General features: G+C 42.0%; 1 protein-coding gene across 2 annotated transcripts in view; it reads left to right on the top strand.

The window, feature by feature from the left end:
* The window catches only part of SOS2 (SOS Ras/Rho guanine nucleotide exchange factor 2), a 358219-nt gene that overhangs the window by 248911 nt on the left and 88778 nt on the right, over window positions 1-20530 (top strand). For both annotated transcript variants that reach the window (XM_078659714.1, XM_078659715.1), the window contains 3 exons: window positions 10331-10453; window positions 16058-16161; window positions 16863-17085. In XM_078659714.1, the coding sequence (XP_078515840.1) occupies window positions 10331-10453; window positions 16058-16161; window positions 16863-17085 (450 nt within the window). The remainder of the gene's footprint in view (window positions 1-10330; window positions 10454-16057; window positions 16162-16862; window positions 17086-20530) is intronic.

The raw sequence follows: 20530 nt of genomic DNA, 5'->3' as shown, positions 1-20530 counted from the left end.
AATTCCATGTGCTCATTCTACTACGTGGGTCAACAGGCAGATCATCAATTAATCTCCCTGCTAAATAATCAATATATACTACAAGCATCTATTTACATTTGGTTTTTACTCCATGATTAATTCAATGGTTTCCTTTTTAGGTCTCGCCAAGGCAGCGCGCATGCACTGAAAAGGCAAAAAGACCTTTAGCGATCGCTTTGGCTTTTCAGCCAAAAACGTGCGCGCGTTCCATTGCCTTCAATGGCACCGCATGCACGTGTGGAGATTCCCTTGCGGGAGCGAGTGCCGCCATATGGTAGCAATTATCGCTCTCGCAAGGGAATCGCCCAGGCCCCCCTGCTGCTGCACGCCTCCCCCTGCTGCTGCACGCCTCCCCCTGCTCCTCCCCCTGCTGCCACTCGTGCCTCCCCCTGCTGCCGCACACGCCTTCCCCTGCTGCCGCGATATTTGCTTCAGCATTTTCAAGATTTCTTCCGCTTTTATATTTTTTTCCGACTCCAACACATTTTGGTAAAAGAAATGAGCTATTTTGGTTCTAACACTGCATGTTTCTCGTCCCCAAGAATGCGCAGTAGCCTGGGTGCAACGTTGTCACCGTTGCTTTTTCCCTACACAGGCGAAGTCACTTTCGGCATTCATGCTGCGGCCATTTCTTCCTGCATTCTGGCGCCAGAATGCAGGAAGAAATGGTGCCAGACTGCAGGGAGAAATGGCCGCAGCGGGAATGCCGAAAGTGACAGAAGCTTCAAGAGACTCGAACAGGAAAAAACACAAGCAGCAGGAGCATTGAAGTTCCGATAAATTACTTCCACAGAACTATCTTGAAAAAAAGAGAACAGCAGAGACACTACTACCAAGTATGAGAGATATTCCAAAGCTTCTTTGACTGAAGACTTTAAACAGTAAAAGCGTCTTACAAAATTAAAACACACCAGCACTGAGGAAGACATTTTTATTATCCAGGTACAAATACGAAGGTCGAAATGCGTTGGTACACCCTTCACTTAATCTCCTACACTGCACTAGGCCAAGAGAACCGCTTGAACTAAAAAGAAAAAGAAAATGTTAAATGGATTGGGTGAACCAATTAACAGTGGTTAAATCACCACCAAGATATATAAAAGCGTTCTCTGACCTTTATTTCATTTTTATGGACCATGTATAGATACAGTTTTGAGGATAAGTAGGCAATATCCCGTTACAGGAGTAGCACGCAGTAGGACGTGTTGATTTTTTCAGATGACTTCTCAATCTATGAAGGTTTTTTTTTTGATTTATGCACTGTATATAGTCTTTGCACCTTGTTTTGTATTGTTGTATTAATATGCAAAAGACAAAAATATGTACCATTTTTGAAGTATATATACCAAAAACAAAAAAAACAAAACAATTTAATTAATCCGGGAGTAAAAACCGTATGCAAATGGATGTTTGTAGTATATATTGATTATTTAGCAAGGAGATTAATTGATGATTTGCTTGTTGTCCCACAAACTAGAATGAGTACAAGGAATTTAGTTCATTAGTGGAACTGTCCAGTAGGGAATAGTTTCTCCCTCCTGTTGAAAGAACTTTGAGAATTCTTGGTCCTAGAGGTACCCTATTATACTTAATAAATAAACCTTGCAGGAAAACTTGAAAGGGTGTTTTTGTTTGAGTGTATGCGACTCTCTTCCCCTCTCTATTTGAATGCCGACAGTGTTCATTTAACCACATCTGCAAAGTGCACTAGCTGTGCGTTTAAGGTTCCTGGTGATTAATGTATGGCTGCTTCCATTTGGTTGGAGGGAGGCTGGAAATGCTGTTAACCTCACCTCCTACCCTTTCACAGGTTACACTGCACAAACTTTTCACTTGCACCTGGCACAATATTTAATACAAGCATTGGCTGCGTAGGAGCTGGGATGATAAAAAACAGAAGTGAGAGACAGACTTTCAGCCTGCTCTAAGTAAACAAAACAAGCACAAGCAGAGGCAGGCCAACAAAAAAAGAGAGTCCTCTCCAAGTATCTTAAATTAACATGAAGAGTAAGAGCACATGCACAGGGGCAATCCTCATAGGAGGTCACAAAAGTGAAAAAGGAGGGACTGCTACGTATATTAACCAATGAAAAGCAGGCATTGAGGAAGGACAGTAAAAGGAGCCAATTAGAAAAGGGGTGGTGCTTAAAGCCCATATTCTTGATACAGCATGTCTCGAAGACAAAGTGCATGTGCTGCCTAAGCAAGACCTAAAAATGAACTAAGGCACTGGAACAACTGAAAATACAAAGTATGATGAGATGTAGAAACTGCTGGCTCCTTAAAGGAGCGCTGTTGTAATTTTTAGATATCCATGACTGCTATGTGTGACTACACTACTTTGTTACGGGAACCCGGAGGTATTGACATTGATTACTAAAAGACCCAATACCTTGATGAATGTATATATACAAGAAAAAGGCTCTCTTCCCTTTAATGTACGGTAAAGGCGACAATATCTAGAAAGCTATTTTTTCACATAAAATATTTGCTATTTTCCTATTCTTTTGCTTAAAACAACAATAGATAGGATGAGTTTAGGCTGGAATTTCTTTTGGTGGCGTCCTGAAGAAAGTCACTGACCTTGAGAGGCTGACACATGTTAACGGAACAGATGTTGAGACCATTGTGATGCCACTACATCTACCTTTTGTTTTTAATTGCCACTACATATACCTTTTGTTTTTAATCTTGTTGAATGTATCCTAATAAGAACAGTGTGGTTTTCCTAAAGACAAATGTACTCTATTCCACTCCCAGTGTATTCTAAAAAGAGTTCCCCAAGTGGAGTTAACTCCATTCTCACAGCAAGTAGGAATGCTAACCCTATGAGGAAGAATGCCATGAAACGTGGGCAATTTGTTTTTATTTAAAAGAAAGGAACACTTTTAAATGTAGTCATTTGGGTTGTAAAAAAGTTTGTTGGGCTTATGATAAGGCTAGCTTCCTCTCTTTCATACATACTTTTTTAATGTATGGGCAGCAAGGTTAGAGGTTGTTTTACATTGAAATGTATGTTTTAAAAAGAAATTTATAAAAAAGCTAATTGTATTTGGATATATGTATATAAAGAAAAACAAATGATAAATGGAATACCTAGCCTCTAAATAGCTTCAGTATTTTACATGCATTTGAGAATGTCTAATGTTACATATAATGTGTGTTTCGAATATAATAAAGTTGTGTGGTACCCTGCACACTTGCAGCATTATACTAGGGTTTAGACCTTGAAGATTTATACATTGCAGAACTTGGTTTAGGGGTAAATGGCTTTAATATTCCTTTAGTCGATCAACAAATGTTTGGGGATCTATTTACATCTGCAACTTTTCTATTTTCTTTTTTTCCTATTAATTTCTCTGGGCATCTGTTAACACTTGTTGCTTTGAATAATAATTTGTAGTCAACCATACCAGCAGTCATACTCTTTAGCTAACTAACATCCATCTTGAGCTCGTTCTTAAAAATGATTTGCTCGTTGTCCCAATGGTACTAAAGGTGAACAAGCATGGGCCTCGGAGCCAGTGCATTATCTCTGTATCTGGATAAGCCGTGACATAAACAAGCTCTGGCTGGCCAATCCCGGTAGAGCTATGATGTGGCTAGAAGTAAGAATCCCAACTTGGAGTAGACTGCCGTTGTCCTTCATTGGCCGGATGTAATGTAAATGTATAGGCATTTATATAGCGCACTACTTACCCGTAGGGTCCCAAGGCGCTTCGACCGCTGCGAAACCCTTCCTGGCTTCCCTGAGAGATGGTCCCTTATTGGGTATCTCCAGGGTGAGACCAGGCATCCCCGGCAGTCTGGTGGGGCCGTTAGTGAAGATGAGGCAAGCTAATGCCCAGAGTTGCCGAGTGTGATCGCTGATCAGAGTGGGCACCGAGGCGAGAGAATTATCGAGTCCGCTGACCCTGGTCCAGAAACCTGCCGCGCCGGGAATCGAACCCTGGTCCCGGGCCGTCCTCTGCTCTCGGGTCTGCCGCCTCTAACCAGTGAGCCACACTACTTCGGATCGCAATTCTAACAAGCATTTACAATGCCATAGGCCTTGCATTGGCAAGAATTAGAGATATTGGCGTAAATAATGTCTTTTACCAATGTATTTTTGTTTGGAGTGTTGTGGAGGTGAATGACGGACATTGTCTGTGCAGATGTTTTGAAGGCGATGTTTTTTATGTGTGTGCACATTTCGAGGTGCCAAGTTTCTGTTATGCTTTGGCATGCATTCCTTTTTCTTGGAAACTCATGGTTCCATCGCTAAATGTTAGAGGGAAATCGGCAAAGATTGTTTGTCATTGAGCTTGACTTCTTGAAGCAGTGCTTGCTGCTGATTCGAAATCTGAAATAGGATTATAATTGAAACTCTAGCAGCATAACCAAAGCTACAAGAGTAATGCTAATATGCTATTTCATATGTATGTTGTTAATCAATAATGATATTTAGAGCCAAACATTTTAGCTCTTAATAATATTGTAGCAGACAGGTCTGAAAGTCTAACCAGGTAGGAATGGCAATACTACATCATAGGAGTAGTCGTATTGCATGTCCAATTGTATGAAGAGTTGGCTTCAAAGAGTCATATCTGGAAACGGGGACTCCAGAGATAACCATACTTGCTGCTAATACAGGGTCCCCTTACCTCCCCTTTGGCCGCAGTGTGTCTCGTCCGCGTCTGGGCTGAGAGTAAATGTAGGAAGTGCTGCTTCCAGGCCAGCCTGACTTAAATGGCCAAAAGGAAGTGCGAAAGTGGGAGGAACCACGTGACCTCAGCTTAGGATAATATGGCGAAAAACTACAAAGCTGACCTCTTACGTGAGCCGAGTAACTGAAAGGAGGATCATATCGCGCATATGCAAGACCAAGACATGGAGGAAAAGACCATGCTGTGCATGCACGTGTATATGTGGACCGTGGGACCTGTGTGTCTGGAAACGCACAGGCCAGATTAGTAAAAAATTAAGCAGGCGCCATGCGGTAGGTAGCTGCATAATAAAGCGCATTAAATATGAAAACAGACCACAAGCCCTAATGGAAAGTGCTCGTTCCAATTTGGAACAAGCGGCTGCCGTGCTGTGTGATAAAGCACAGCGGCCGTGAAGCGGATAAGAGCAAGCGTATAAACCCTAGGGCAAGGGTAATGGGAGGTGGGGTAGAAGAAATAGTACCTGATCAAAGCGGATGGGCACCAATTAAGGGGAATTAATCTGTAGTGCTCCTCAGCCCCAAAGAGAAGTAAAAGGCGCATGTACCAATCAAGAGCCAGCAAAGAAGAGCAATGCTGGAGTCAACCTATGTGAAGCAGCAGGCGGGATCAATCAATCATTTATAAAGCGCACTACATACCCGCGAGGGTCTCAAGGCACTGGGGTGGGGGGGCAGCTACTGATCGAACAGCCAGGTCTTGAGTATCCTCCTGAAGGTAAGCAGTTCTTGGGTCTGTCGTAGGCTCAGTGGGAGGGTGTTCCATGTCTTGGCGGTAAGGTGGGAGAAGGATCTCCCACCTGTGGTTGTTCTTCGGATGCGCGGAACGGTGGCGATTGAGAGGTCGGTGGAGCGTAGCTGGCGGTTGGGGATGTAGAAGGAGAGCCGTCTGTTGAGGTAGGCGGGGCCAGTCTTGTGGAGTGCCTTGTGTGCGTGGGTGAGGAGCTTGAGGATATCCTCTTGTTGACGAGGAGCCAGTGCAGGTTTCTCAGGTTGGGGGTGATGTACCCATGGCGTGGTACGTCGAGGATCAGCCGTACCGAGGCGTTTGGATGCGTTGTAGTCGTTTGATGATCTTGATCAGGGCTCCCGCGTAGAGGGCGTTTCCGTAGTCGAGTCTGCTGCTGACGAGGGCCTGGGTGACTGTCTTTCTTGTATCTGTCTGGATCCATCTGTAGATCTTGCGGAGCATGCGGAGGGTGTTGAAGCAGGAGGAGGAGACAGCGTTAACTTGCTTGGTCATTGAGAGCATTGAGTCGAGGATGATTCCCAGGTTGTGTGCGTGGTCGGTGGGTGTCGAGGCTGCCCCCAGGGCCGTAGGCCACCAGGAGTCGTCCCAGGCTGAAGGGTTGGAGCCGAGGATAAGGACCTCTATCTTGTCCAAGTTCAGCTTCAGACGGCGTCAGCCTTCATTCCTTTGGCTGTGATGGGGTCCTAGGTGAGGGAGAGGATCGGCTGAGTGTCGTCGGTGTAGGAGATTACGTTGAGGTCGGGCTACGTGTGCGAGTGGGGCCTTGTAAAGTTAAACAGCGTCAGGCTGAGGGAGGATCCCTGGGGTACGCCGCAGATGATCTCGGAGGCTTTGGAACGGAATGGGGAGGCGGACGCTCTGGGTTCTGCCGGAGAGGAAGGAGGTGGTCCAATCCAGAGCCTTGTCTCGGACCCCTGCGGCGTTGAGGCGTGCACGTAGTGTGCGGTGGCAGACTGTGTCGAAGGCGGCATAGAGGTCTAGGAGGATGAGTGCTGCGGTCTCGCCGTTGTCCAGCAGGGTTCCTTCACGATGTTGCAGAGCTCCTTGCTATTGTGTGTGTTGTTGTCGAGACGGTCTTTGAAGGAGGTCCTCTTGGCCGCCCTGATGAGGCGGTGGTGGTTGCGGATGGCGTCCTTGTGTGCTGCGTGGCTGTCCGGAGTTTGTTCACTGTGCCATTTCTTCTCTAGTTTCCGGCAGGCTTGCTTGGAGGCTAGGAGTTCTGGGGTGAACCAGCTGTCTCTCTTGCTGGTGTCTCAGTGGGGGGGTTTCTTCAGCGGGGCGAGGGTGTTAGCGCAGTCCTCGATCCAGCATCTGAGGCTGTGGGCAGCGTCGTCGGTGTTGGAGGGTTCGGTTGGTGGGCTGAGAGAGAGGTCTGCGTGTAGTTGGTCTTCGGTGATTTTGCTCCAGCAGCGGCGGGGGATCTGTTGGGTGCGGTGATGTGTGGTGGGTTTCTGGAAGGCTCAAAGCCCTTTTAGAGAATACAGTATGTCTTGCAGACAGCACATGCGCACTGCCAGACTCAACCTAAAAATGGTCATACTACCTATATTCTTAAACCCATTTCTCAATATCCCAATCCCATTTACCACAAAATTCCTCCAACAACTGCGCTCCAATCTGTTATCCATTGTCAGGATCACGTGGGAGATGCTCACACTCCCATTTCAGCAGGGAGGCCTGAATGCACCGATATGTTGCTCTAAGTCCTTTGCGTCCAGGCTCAGTATCTCCACTTTTGGCTCTACCCCATCCGCTTCCAGCTCTTCACGGCGATGGAGTCGGACCTGAAAGACCAATGCCCACTCCTCGCAGCTCTTTCAGGCCCACTCATCCAGATAGAAGTACAGTGGAGTGTGTCAGATGGGCCTGAGATGGACTGCTACGCCATGACCAGCTGTCATACCACTAAGCACCCTCCATTCCCATTATGTGGCGCTTCAAGATGACGGAGCTAGAGCTTGTGCTCACAGACGTGGCCTCCTCACATTTGCTGACCTCAACCCAGTGGGCAATTTATACACCCCTTTGCGACTGCAGACCACGCCTGACTTACTTCTTTGGATGTCTTTCTGTATGAGATGCGTGCTGTCTGCTGCGTGATGCACCAGGCGCCCCCACTTCGTGCGCTTGAACAGTTGCCAACAAACTCTTCTCCCCGCAAACTGGTTACTCGTTTATACACGTACATGCAGGACAAGGCACCAGTGTGCCCTCCAGCGCCTCACGCAACCTGGGACCTAGATATTGAGCCCCCCTTCACAGATGCACAGTGGACATTATGCTGCGGACAGACTGCAGCACTATCACCTAACTATAGGTTGCGTCTTATTCACTTCAACATCTTGGACAAGCTATCTCGCACCCCACCACAGTTACTACGAATGTGGTTGGTGGATGAGGCACGATGCCAGCGCTGTTAGGCTCTACGGGCCTTTTTTCTTCAATCTCAAATGAAGTGCCTAAATCACTGCAACCCCACATGCTGACCCTGTTAGTCTGCCGGGCAATCTAGATGGCCCCACCAGCGATTCCCTGAATGTCTGAAATATCCCAGTGTGAGTGCACCGTGTGAATGATGTGCCCCTTTTAGTTTGGCTGCCTGCAGGATGGAACTAAGCTATGTGATATCTCCATTTTCTGTGCTTCATTTCCTATGGTCCTGGTTTAGTAGTGATATTATGAAATGATAATGCCATATTGATGTCATACTATAATGCTGAAACCCTTGTGTCTTTTCCCCTCGCTCCTGTCCCCTCCAATCCTCCCTTGTTACTTAGAGGCCTTAGTATCACTGTTGTACCTTTTACGAAATGCCAATAAAAACTGTTTAAAAAGAAAAAAGGGGAACAAGACCATTTCGACGCAGCAATATTTAGTAACAGCATGCAGTAATAACATTCCATTGTTTAACAGCACTCCTCGGTATTGTATATCCACTTAGCTGTGACTGCAAGGCCCTACTTGTAGCATTGGTATAGTCCATGCTGCTGTTGCTTCTACTTTGGTACAACCACCTGACCTAGTTTCTTAAATGTAGGTGTCGCCACAGAATATTTATTTTCTAAGAGCATTGTTCAAGATAGTGTATAGGTAATGATCCTATCACAAATAAAACCTGAAGCCTTCGTGTGCGGCGGCGTCCAATGAACCATTCACAAGTTAAAGCAATATGCTTGCTGATGAATGCTTGAGTAGCGTCATCCAGTTTATTTAAACTTGGCACCATTCATGGTGCCATATAGTCCTGTTACCGATGTGGCTTTGGAGCAGGATGTTTTTCCCACAGTCAGAAATATCTACTGTCACAAGAATTCCACAAAGTTGTAATATTTCGAATTCAGCACTAAATACAGGACATTGCGCAGCATGTGACTGTGACCGAACAAGCGGTAAACTGACAGTTAGAGGTAACATTTTACTTTTGTCCCAGAGTTGTAATTGCAGGCTTGGTTGCAGTTAAATAGTTCCTAGGTGCAGAGTTTCTGTAAGTAGGATAAACATTAGCAAACCAGAGAACTGTTTCCAATTATTTTTCATTTTGTCAAAGATAAGTTACTTTTTGTTTTTCTTTTATACAGTTAGTGACCATTTAGTGTTGAGACAGACCTGAAGATAGGCCTTCATAAGACATTTGCCTTTCCCATCTTCAGAGGACACATTTGAGAAATTAAGTTGTGTGAATAACAGTTTTGCTAGTAGAATGTATGAATACAGCTTGAAAGGGTAAATCACACTTCCCATTTCTTTCTAGGAGGCTTGCCGTACACCGTGGCTCCCCTGGGCCTCGGTTCATTTTCTGCATTTTAAAATGTGCTATGATGGCCGACCACACGACATAAAGATACATATCAGAAATCAGTACATTTGAAGCACACTGTTGATTTCAGCAGACACATGAAGCAATTCCTTTTGAAATGGTGGGGCAAAGTGTTTACAGCTCAGGGGATCAACAGAAGAGTAATGTGATGTTCAGTACACACCTTCAGCAACCTCTGGATGGACTCACATGTTCTTTATTTATTTTTTTGTCTGGGAGAATTTATAAACTAGTTCAGCTTGATTCTTGGATGTCTACCAGGCTTACTGTTCAATTGAGCTGTTGGAATCATTAAAAAACAGTAATTTAAGAGGTCTGAATCCCTGATCATATTTATTTTTACCATTAACCCCTTGGCCGCGGCGGTAATTCCGCTGCGGTGCTGGGGGAAAGGGGGGGCCGCGCGGCGCCGCCATGCTCGTGATGGAACCACTCCGCCACGGGCGTGCTGTGCTTGTGACGGAGTGGTTACGTCACGGCCCCGCCCGCTCAATAAAACTGCAGCGCAGGCGTGGAATTCCTGCAGCGTGGGCGGGGCGGCCGCGCCATGACGGAACCACTCCGTCACCAGCACAGTGCGTCCATGGCTCGTGACGGAGTGGTTCCGTCACGAGCACGGATGGGGTTAAAGTTATGCTTCTCCTGAGTAATACTTTCTTAGCATGTTTCCAATTGCACTTCCTCCTCACTTAGTTGCCCCGCCGAAGGTTCTTGGTCACTCCAGTACTGGAATTCTAAAACAGACTGAATAAGTGTGAGTCTGTGGAGATAGCCACTGAAGCTTATCTCTATCATTTTGTGATAGCGGTATCATTCAAAAATACATTGGTACCTTGTACCTCATACTAACATATCTATGAAGATATTAGATTGATGAAAGCCAGATAAACAAGCCCTTAGAGGTCTTTTGTTGCAGACAATGTGCAGTTCTTAAAGTTAGATGCGTCTTAACCTCATTTTAATATTGCTTAATTCTCCATCAATTGATTCCTACTTTAGCTAAAATGTGTTGTTCAAATTGCTTTATTTCTTATAGATTTGAAATCCCAGAGCCTGAACCAACAGAGGCGGATAGGCTTGCGATTGAGAAAGGAGAGCAACCGGTCAGTGCAGATCTCAAAAGATTTCGTAAAGAATATGTTCAACCAGTGCAACTCAGGTTTGTTTGAGTTATACCCGTGGCACATTGCTATACCCTTTACATATCTTGGTGTCTGTGTGCGCATATGCACATGCGTCTCCTTGAAAAATGGTGCATCTTTTGTTTTTTTAATGAAGTAGTTCGCAAATTGATAAACAATGATGCAAAGTGCACTGATGCTATTTACCAATAACTCATAGAAATATGTTCATTACTTAAATGTAGTTGATTTTTATTTGAGTTTTATACTTCAATGAATTTTTTATGTATAATCAAAGTAGTGATTTTTATTAACTAAAGGTTGAAAAGGACTGACCTAACACAAAAAAACACAATCAACCATTATTGATCAGCTAAGCATCTACTGACTTGAGTAGCACAACCGCCATGGGACTAGGCCCGGGCAAAATTTCCACTGAATTGGCATACTCCTATATAACTTCACTTTACAATTGTTAGTCTAAATTCCAGAAAATATTCTTTGTCTCCTATTTATTTGCCTTTCGTGCAGGCCTGGCTCCATGATGTTTGATCTGGGAGGACCATGAAAATGAATAGCAGCAGCCAGGGCCAGACTAGGAAATCAAACCCATCCCTGGCAAAAATGCTCAAAGTGGACCCAATCACTTTCTCTCCTTGTGTAATCTTTATCTTGCCATCCATCCATTCCCTCTTTCTCTTCTCCTTCTCTGTTTGACCTATGTCTACCTTGCCCTTTCTCTCCCCCTTTCTTGAAGCCTCGCAGTGTCTGCTGCAATTAACATCTGGCAGTTGGGGAAAGTGAAAGAGGCAGCAGGGAGGCCCTGGGCCTTCAAATCCGCTCGAAGTGCTCCCGTCCAGCAGGGAAATGCCCGGTGGAATAAAAGGCCTGTCTGCCCCTTGTAGCGGGCTAAAAAATGCAACAAAGCATTATAGTGCACTGATCTTTTAGGTGCGGACATAGATGCAATCTAAAAAAAATTGTAACACAATAACCACAACCCAATGAGTTTCATACTTGCAATTCCATCTTGCAAGAATTCGTGCACCAGGGTTTTTTTGGCTTTGTTGTACGGGAAGCGTGCTGCTTGTCAGAACTTTGATGCAGGAGTGGATCATGATCATATGCAGCAGTAGAAATGTTCCTCCTCTCACACAAGACCTCTTTGCTGCCATTCATGTTATTTTTTAAATTGTGGCAACTTAACACTTTACAAAGCATTGAACACTGAACATTAAAACTAAGATGCACTACGCCCAGTAAATATTTTACACACCCCCATTGTGTTATTATTTAGCTTATTTTCTACACAAGTATTCTCTGAAAAAAACAGTTATGGTTCTGGCTTAAATATACAAGACTACTGAAATTCATCAGTTATGGTTAGCAACTCGCACAACACACACCATATTTCTCGTCGTCTGTCATCCTCAAAACTCCAATTTGTCAACAGAACAAAAGCAAAGCAAAGAGCTATCAGGAGACAACAGCAGGTAACATGGCAGCCAGCAGGAGTTGTGTGTTGTGTGTTGTGTATTGTTACCCATAACTGGTGAATACTGATGACTTGCGCATTTCAGCCTAAAACTGAATTTGGTTTTTATCTGTGCCTTTTTCAGTGAATATAGTGGAATAAAGTTAATCAGATTTCAGATACCATCTTGGGACGTACTTTTGGTTACACAAACAAAGTTAAGGGAACCTTGATCAAGGATTTCATAGTCCATAGGATGAAGACCTTTTTAAAATAACATATATTTTGAGTTTTTAATTTTTTACATTTATTTAAGTAATTTGTAGCTTTTCATGAAAACAATGCTGAAGGAAATGTGAAGTCTATGCAATATGTACAAATTACAGTATTGACCAAAGATGGGACTAATGCAAGCAAAGTGGCACAATAATTCACAATTACAGTTACATTTACCAAGTCCATGGTGTACCTTCCTGGTCCTTCAAGTTTTCCTAAAATAGCTTCAGAAAGCCTCTCCCTTTATATTCCATCTTGTCTGCTGCCATACACCAGTCCTTATTTTGAGTCTGATCCTCAATGGCCGGTGGTGAAGGGCTGCCCAATCATAATGCTATATCTGCCTTTGCTAGGGGAACCCCAGTGTAGCTTTCAACTTCTTACCAACTTCCGGTATTTCTCTAAAATCGAGTAACTCCAATGTGTGGATTAAAGAACCCTCTTTGCCACAGCCTTTTCAGTATTAGTTTATCTAAATATCCACAGCTTAACCCTTGTGTAGTAAACACTATGGAGAATTGTCAATTGGACCAAGTGGAAACCATGTCTTACTGATAACTCTTGAAGTATATGCAAATGCTTCCTACCCTGACCCATTTTCTATTGACCCTCTGTGTTTCTACATCTTGTTTGAGACCATTCAGTCCTTTTTGCATCTGTACCATTGAGGTGGTAAATGTCACCAATATTGTGTTTTTGGGCCATTCTAGCTTCTATTGTTGACACTTCTAGCATGCTCATCAGCCAATTAATGCAAGAGGTAACCGTGTGCTGGAGCTGCTGAAACAGATATCTGGGTGTTTTTAAGTCCGTATTTGGTTTGCAGTTGTGCAAATGGTACTTAATATGTACCAACTGGACTGAGCATGAAAGGAGTTTTATTCATTACGGAAAACAATATTGCGGTGGTCTATACTAAACAAGCATGGAAACGCCCATACTCAGACTACAGAACACCATACTACTACATAGTTGTTCTAACCCACTCATTTAATAAACAGTTTCCAATCGTAGTTAAGGGTACAAGGAGTGCACACAAACAGATGTCGAATACATATCTTAACTGTACTGTAATAAATCACCTAAAGCGATTTTCTTTAAAACGAGTGCTATATAAAATACTTATGGTATTTTGTATGGTGTTATGTGTTTTTTCTATTTAAATTTTAAAGTCAACTGATGTTTCACAAATTAGATTTTGAGCCACATGCATGAAGCATTTTTGAGTTCGCAGTCGGCCCATTTGCGAACGCAAAAAAGGCTTTTCACATGTGAATGTTTGTAAGATTATTTTTCAAGAGCAGGCAGTGGTCCCACGGACCACTGCCTGCTCTTAAAAAGTGAAAGGAAAACTTCGTTTTTCTTGCTTCGTTTAAAAGCAAACACAGACATGGTGGTCTGCTGACCTCAGCAGGCCAACACCCCAGTGATTTTTGCAATTCCTAGGGGGTCGCAAATTGCGATCTACCTCATTAATATTAACAAGGTAGGTCTGTTTGCGACACACTACGAATCGGCATTTGAAACTCGTAGAGTTTCATACATTGAGAAAATGACAATTGGGTAATTGCAGTTTCCAATTTTGATACATGTGGCCCTTTGTTCCTTATATGTTGTTTCGTTTACATCTACAGCAGGTAGAAACCTTTGTTTTTTATCTTAAATATATAGTCACTTATTAATTTCTTTGTATGTGGAACGTGCTACTGCATAATTTGCCATTTTTGTAGCAGTGTAAGCAACAAGTTGTTCTTTTAGTAGACCAAGTGACACCTACTTTATCAGCTTCTTGAGATGACTGTGTTCGGAATCAAATAGTTGTCCTGAGGATTACAAATAAGTCCTATTCCTACACCTACTCCTTTTTGACATACTCCTCCTGAACACATCTAGTACGATTTGTGTAAGAGAAAGCCTGAATGCAGAGCAGTTTGATATTTTCCATCCCAAGCAAAATGCATTCTTTTACAGCACAGAAAAGTGAGGAAATAGCCCTTTTTATTGGAAGCTTGACTTTTGCAGTATTTGATGGGTACAAACGTGAGGCAAATGACACAAGTCACACCTCCTGAGACTTCTCTGGGTCTTTAGCTTTCATAAATATCTATGGTTGGTACATTGTCCTGTAAGCAGGAATCTCTGGGGCTCAACACTATAGCTATTTCATGAGTCAGGTTCCGCTTAAGTGTGCCTCCAAAATATCCTTACCATGGTAGCAGTTTCATTTCTCTCTTCCCATTTATGATAGGCTCATTGTCACACATATATTAGGTTTTATCATGAAAGTTGAGGAAAAGCGAAATGGTCAGACATTTAGTGTTGCCAGTAAAATATGTTTTGTAGAACACTTAAAAGTGATAGTATGAGTTTTATGGGGGTATTAGCAAGAACAAACCGATATGATTCACAGATTCTCAGACTCTCCCCCACAGGCCTCTTGATTTAAAAAAAACTTTCTGTAGTTGGCGTATTTCCCCAGGTGTGGGTGACCTTGGGGGGTGCCTATATACACATCTATTTTACATAATGATGTATTTAATTTTGCCTTCTGGTGCTTGACTCATGGGATAAAGTTTTGATTGGATGGTGCGTGGCTTCATAGGTTTGTAGTACACTTCTTATGGTTCCTTGATTTACTCAAAATAATAAAATTCCTATTGTGAATCTAAACGAAAGGAATTTGTTTTGCAAAACCTTACCAGTGCTTAGCGTTATAAGTAGTCCACGTTTTTGGGAGGCAAAAGCGTCTCCAGTGAGTAAAATCGGATTATATGGTGCAATTTTAAAAACATGCATGCCGTTATTGCATATGCAATTTCATTTGGTTCCTCAGTGATTTGCGATGGATGGTGTGATACACATTGAATAACTTCTGTAATCCGCTTCTCCATTGTTGTGTCTGAGTGTTACAGCTTTTCAAACATTGAAACTTGTATCTCTCTCTGGCTGGATTACTTATGGAAACTTGGTGATATCATACTTTTTTTTTTTAATACAAAGGGTTATGGAGGTAAACCTGTTTACGAAATCAGAATTTTGCCTAGTTTTCAGAAATGTATAGGTGGCTTGGTTCAGGCATAGGATTGTTATTCTTTTCCTCACTAACTGCAAGTAGGTGAAGACTGCAAATATAAGAAATGTTGACCAACACCTCCAAAAAAATGTAATAATGATTTTTTTTCCTTGCAGTCTTTTTCAAAAGGCTAAGATGAAGGCAAATAGAGGCCAGCAAAAGTTTTGGTGATGACTTTGTCAGAAAAAACACTTTCTTGTACTGAAGTTTTTTCACCATATGTTTGTTGTCTATTTTCCCATACTTCTCAGGAGTTATTTACATACCTTGGGCAACTTTACAATCTGTACCGTGTAGGATTAATTATGCACAGTTGGGCCTGGATACCACAGCTGTTCCAAATGTCAGATGCTCTATTATTATAGGGGTAAAAGGTTAAATGGTTAAAAAATGGTTTTGACTGTCCAATTGCTCAGTGTACTTCCTCTTCCTCTTTAGTTTAGGCATATGTCTTTTTTTATTTCTAGTGTTTTGCCTCTTTTTGTTCTGTTCTGCAATGTTCGCCTTTGGCAGAAAGTGGCAAAAGATTTTTCATAAATTACAGTCAACTCGCACAAATTCGTTCAGGAAGAACTATTTTTTCAGAAAAGCGAAAACCCTATAACTTCATCAGTAAAGTCCATTTTAAACGCAATTGTTTTTCACTGGCCTCAACTTAAAATTATTTCCTGTTCCTTTGCTCTTAGCTCTTCTTAGTGGTCCTTAATTCCCAGAGTAATATATGTTCAAAATATTTGTGATGTGAAAATATAAATTCAGTATGCATTTCACTTTCATGTGATTTTTATTAACGGTTACATATTTTTATGTTGTCTATAGGATATTAAATGTATTTCGACATTGGGTAGAACACCATTTTTATGACTATGAGAGAGACCCAGATTTACTTGATAAATTGGAATCTTTCATTTCCACCGTTAAAGGTAAGTTATCAGCTCTGAGATACCACAGATATTGTACTGCATTGTAATTGCATTTACATAGTGCTTTCTACCCCGACAAGGTGTTGAATAACTTTTTAAACTAATCAGATACGTTTCTGTACTTTCTGCTTTGAAAATTTTCAGTGTTTATGTTGTCAGAGTGAGTTTTTCTCTAATTATTTTGAGCGGTGAATTGCCTTTTTTAGCTTTGCCATGAAAAATGGATTAACTACAAAAGTAGAAATGTGAAAAAGATTAGGTTATATTAAGCAACATACTAAAGTGATAAAGGCACGCATGATCTTCATTGTTAGAGTTTACGTATCTATTCCCAGTTCAAATGTATTGCTGCTGATACCTGAACGTCTTACATTTCATTAGAGCAAAAATGAATTAATTAGCATGCATTTTATTTTCTACGGCAATGGTGTTCCATTGATAAAATTGTGGTCCCTTTGCTTTTGACCTAGTACTCTATTCTTTTAAGCAGCTTGGTGCGAATTCAACAGGTTTTAGGAGTATGTTATCATCTATTTTTCCCCAATTAAGACTTGTCAAGAAATTCCATCTGAACTAAGATGTATTTTCTAACATATTTTGTTAGTATTATCAAAGTTCAAAAGCTGATACTTTTCTAACTGTATTGCTGCCGACGTTTCCATTCTTAAGAGAGAGGACTTCATATTTTTTTCTCTTTGCAGGGAAATCTATGAAGAAATGGGTGGAATCAATTGTCAAGATAATCAAGAGGAAAAAACAAGCTCAGGCAAATGGTGTCAGCCATAATATTACGTTTGAAAGCCAGCCACCCTCTTTTGAATGGCACATCAGCCGACCTGGGCAGTTTGAGAGCTTTGACCTCATGACCCTTCACCCAATAGAAATAGCTCGCCAGCTAACACTTCTAGAATCTGACCTTTATAGGTATTTGTTTTGTATGTTTTAAACATAAGCATATTTTAATTTTTTTTAACATATTTACTTCAGAAATCACAGTTCAAGTTAAATTATAGTCACAAACTAAAACCTCAGTGGTGCAGCAAAACTTAAGGGGCCCAACGCTCTGGTTCCAGTCTGGAGACCTAAGGCCAGGGGCTTGCCGTCCGTGCACAGTGCCAGAGCCCCCCTCCTCCCCCCCCCCATGAAGTTTGGGGCCCCAGCAGGGGCTATTGTTAGGCCACTGTAAAACCTATCACTGAAATTCACTACTTTGGTTAGCTCTGCAATCCATAACTCGCAAAACAGCCATTCATGCCTTAACTTGCACAACAAATGCAGTGCTAATTTTCTTACCTTTGATGTTACAAATGTCATAAATGGTCTTCGAGATCAGACTACATGCAACATAAACCCCATCAGTGTTAGGACTATGAATAAATTTTATATTGGTTTGAATGTGTTATTATTTATTGACTTTGCGCTTTTAGGTGCTGTTACTTATAGAAGATATAAGTATTGAGGTCCTAAGTATGCTTGAAACGAAGTCCCACTCTTGTGTATAGTATCCATAGACTCTGATTCAAGTCGACAGAACTAGTTAGTTTATCAAAAGTTTCAGCTCACTATAAAAGCATGCCCTAAAACAGTCTGATTCCAGCTCACTCCTAAATCAACAAAATTATGGGAACATAAATCAGTGACTACATTTTAAATGACCCTGAAATGTGTAGATAGTTCATGGACCTAAATTCGAGATGCTTATAATGGTGCCTATATACTCATACATGGTACAGAGTGTGTGGACTAATGGTCTGTGGTATGAAAATGTAAAGCATATGTTCACCGATGGCACTTAATACCATACCTTTTCATTACTTTCCTGGATTTTATTAACCCCGCATGGGTAACTACGCTCCGCCAGCGGAGTTTATGTAGTTTTGCCTACTCCGCGTTGGGTACGCAGAGTTTTTGAATGGCACATCCGAGGCGGATCAAAATTAGCGGGCCCCTCCACCCTCCCAAATGAATTAAAACTAATTAAAAGGCACTTACCTGCCCCCTGGCTGCCTCCTCCTTTACATTGCCGCTCTCTTGCCTCCTCCTCGCCGTCCTGCTTCACTGATGACCCCTACGTTGTGCGTGTTGCGAGTGCGCACGCGCAAGACGTACAACATATGGGGGGTTACTAGTGAAGCAGGACGGCGAGGTGGAGGCAGGAGAGCGGCAATGTAAAGGAGGAGGCAGTCACGGGGCAGGTAAGTACCTTTTAATTAATTTTTATTATTTTGGGAGAGGGAGGGCACGGAGCCGAGTGTAGCGAAGTTCCACGGTGTTGCTTTCCAACTCCGTGGAACTTCGCATACGCCAGCTCCGCCCAGGGTTAGATTTTATTTAATTGGAATTAGAATGACGAAACAGAGGGAGATAGCAAAAAAAGAGAATTTTTTTTGTTAAAAGAAAATAAATGTCTTGATATACTACCCTAAGGACAAAGAAAATTATATTCTTTATAGGAAGATGTTGAAGCTGAAGTAGAATGGGTGAAATGTAAGATCTTCTAGAGCTATTAGTTACCAGCATAGCAGATATGTTTTGCACTAACTTAAGCTGGTAGAGAAGAGCATTTGTGGTAGCTGCATAGATGGCATTGCAGAAATCTAGCCTTGACTGAATCAAGCAGTTACAAGAGCTGCATAGTGTCTAAGACACATGACTCAAAATGGATCCACAAGTTTCATAGTTTGCAGTGATACGTTTTCTGGATTTCTTTCCAGAACATGGCCAAGAAATTAGTTTTGCACACCCTCTGAAACAAAGCACTAAAGTCTGGTCCTGTGATATTTCATAGGAGTAATTAGAGGAACCCAAACCCCTTTTCATCATGAAACCCACTCAAGAACACTAGGAAACCAGGAATATTATTTACAAGATGTATTAGACCCAACATCTTGTCTTAGTGCTCACAGTATGAATAGTAACTGTTATAAAAAAAAATAACAAGGTAGTGGCAAGATTACTTGTCAAGAGGCAGAATAATTAAGAATCTTATAATATTTTGATGGTATCATGAGGCTTCCCTACATCAACATCCCCTGCACCACCTATCTTTCACTAACTAAGCTAAGTCTAGCACCTAAATAGGCCCACTTCCAGTTTCATAGATGGTTCCCACCTGCATACCTTTATGAACAATATAACCAATGTTAAGCAAAGGAACAGCCATGGCTGACCCTGTCTGCAAGCTGGCAGATAAGTCGAATAAAGGCTGAATGTACCTTCCCGTAAGCCTGCAACAAGGAAAGATGGTTTCCGATCTGTACGAACCGCAGTCTCGAGTCCCTGGTACGAAAGTCCTCCACCTCATAACACTCTGTTTTAGTTTAAGTATTCCGTCTGAACAAAAGTAAACATTTTCAAAAATAATGTTTAGTAGTAAAGTCTTTTTGACCTTCAACTTATACTCTGTAAAATCTTGCTCGTGTTTAAAGACCATAAATGAGCAGTCAAGATAATACATTTTCATGAAGCCATGTTTATTATTTAGTAGCAATGACTGAAAAGGCCATTCAGACCGTACAGGAAAAACATGAATATAGTCAAACCAACTGAATTATTACATGGTAATGAATTACAATATTAACAAACGTGTGCTTATATTTGAGACATAACTTAAATAAATTTGATAGGCTTATACTGGAAGATAAAATATATGATGATTATAACAGCGGACGCAGTACAGTCCTTAAACTATGGCATGGGACCTTACAACTATCCATAAGTTTCATAGTTTGCGGATCCTGCACAAGAGTCTGTGGCATTTAAGCTAAAAGTGATCTTAAAAGTAACCTTGAACTAATTTCTGACTGTGGGGACAGTCTGACATTAAAAAGCAAGTGGTCAATCATTGAGCCTTGGGGAACACCTTTCTAGGTAGTAAATAGCATACATACTAGAATCAGAATCAGCTGTGGGGGGACGGTAGAGTATTGAGAGCTAACTTGTCTATTTACTGTGAAAGAGATGGACTCAAAATGGGTATATGAAGGTCATCACTGGTGCCATTCCTTTATTACACGTGAAGAAAATAAAGGCTTCACATGAGATGAGGAAGGTGAAGCAGCACACGTTTAAAAGTGAACCCTGGGATGCTGCTTCACACATCCCTAAGAGAACGTCTGACACCATGAATGACTCTCCCTTGGGACTGTGAGATATATCTGTGCGAGGCCCATGATCTTCTCAGCTCCCGAGCACGGTGTTGATGTCAGTACTTCAGAAGAAGGCTCTGCCTTCTGTCTCTACAATTTAAAGCTTATAGCAAAAAATATGGATAAGAAACATACAAGGATCAGAAATAGAAAAAAGGCTACACAACCTTGGCACCCATATAATACTTTTCCTGCTATTTGGAATCAATGGCTCTGCTAAT

Source organism: Lissotriton helveticus, chromosome 9 (genome assembly GCF_964261635.1).
Source record: "Lissotriton helveticus chromosome 9, aLisHel1.1, whole genome shotgun sequence".
In the NCBI taxonomy this organism is placed as follows: domain Eukaryota; kingdom Metazoa; phylum Chordata; class Amphibia; order Caudata; family Salamandridae; genus Lissotriton; species Lissotriton helveticus.
This window is presented reverse-complemented; position numbering and strand designations above follow the sequence as displayed.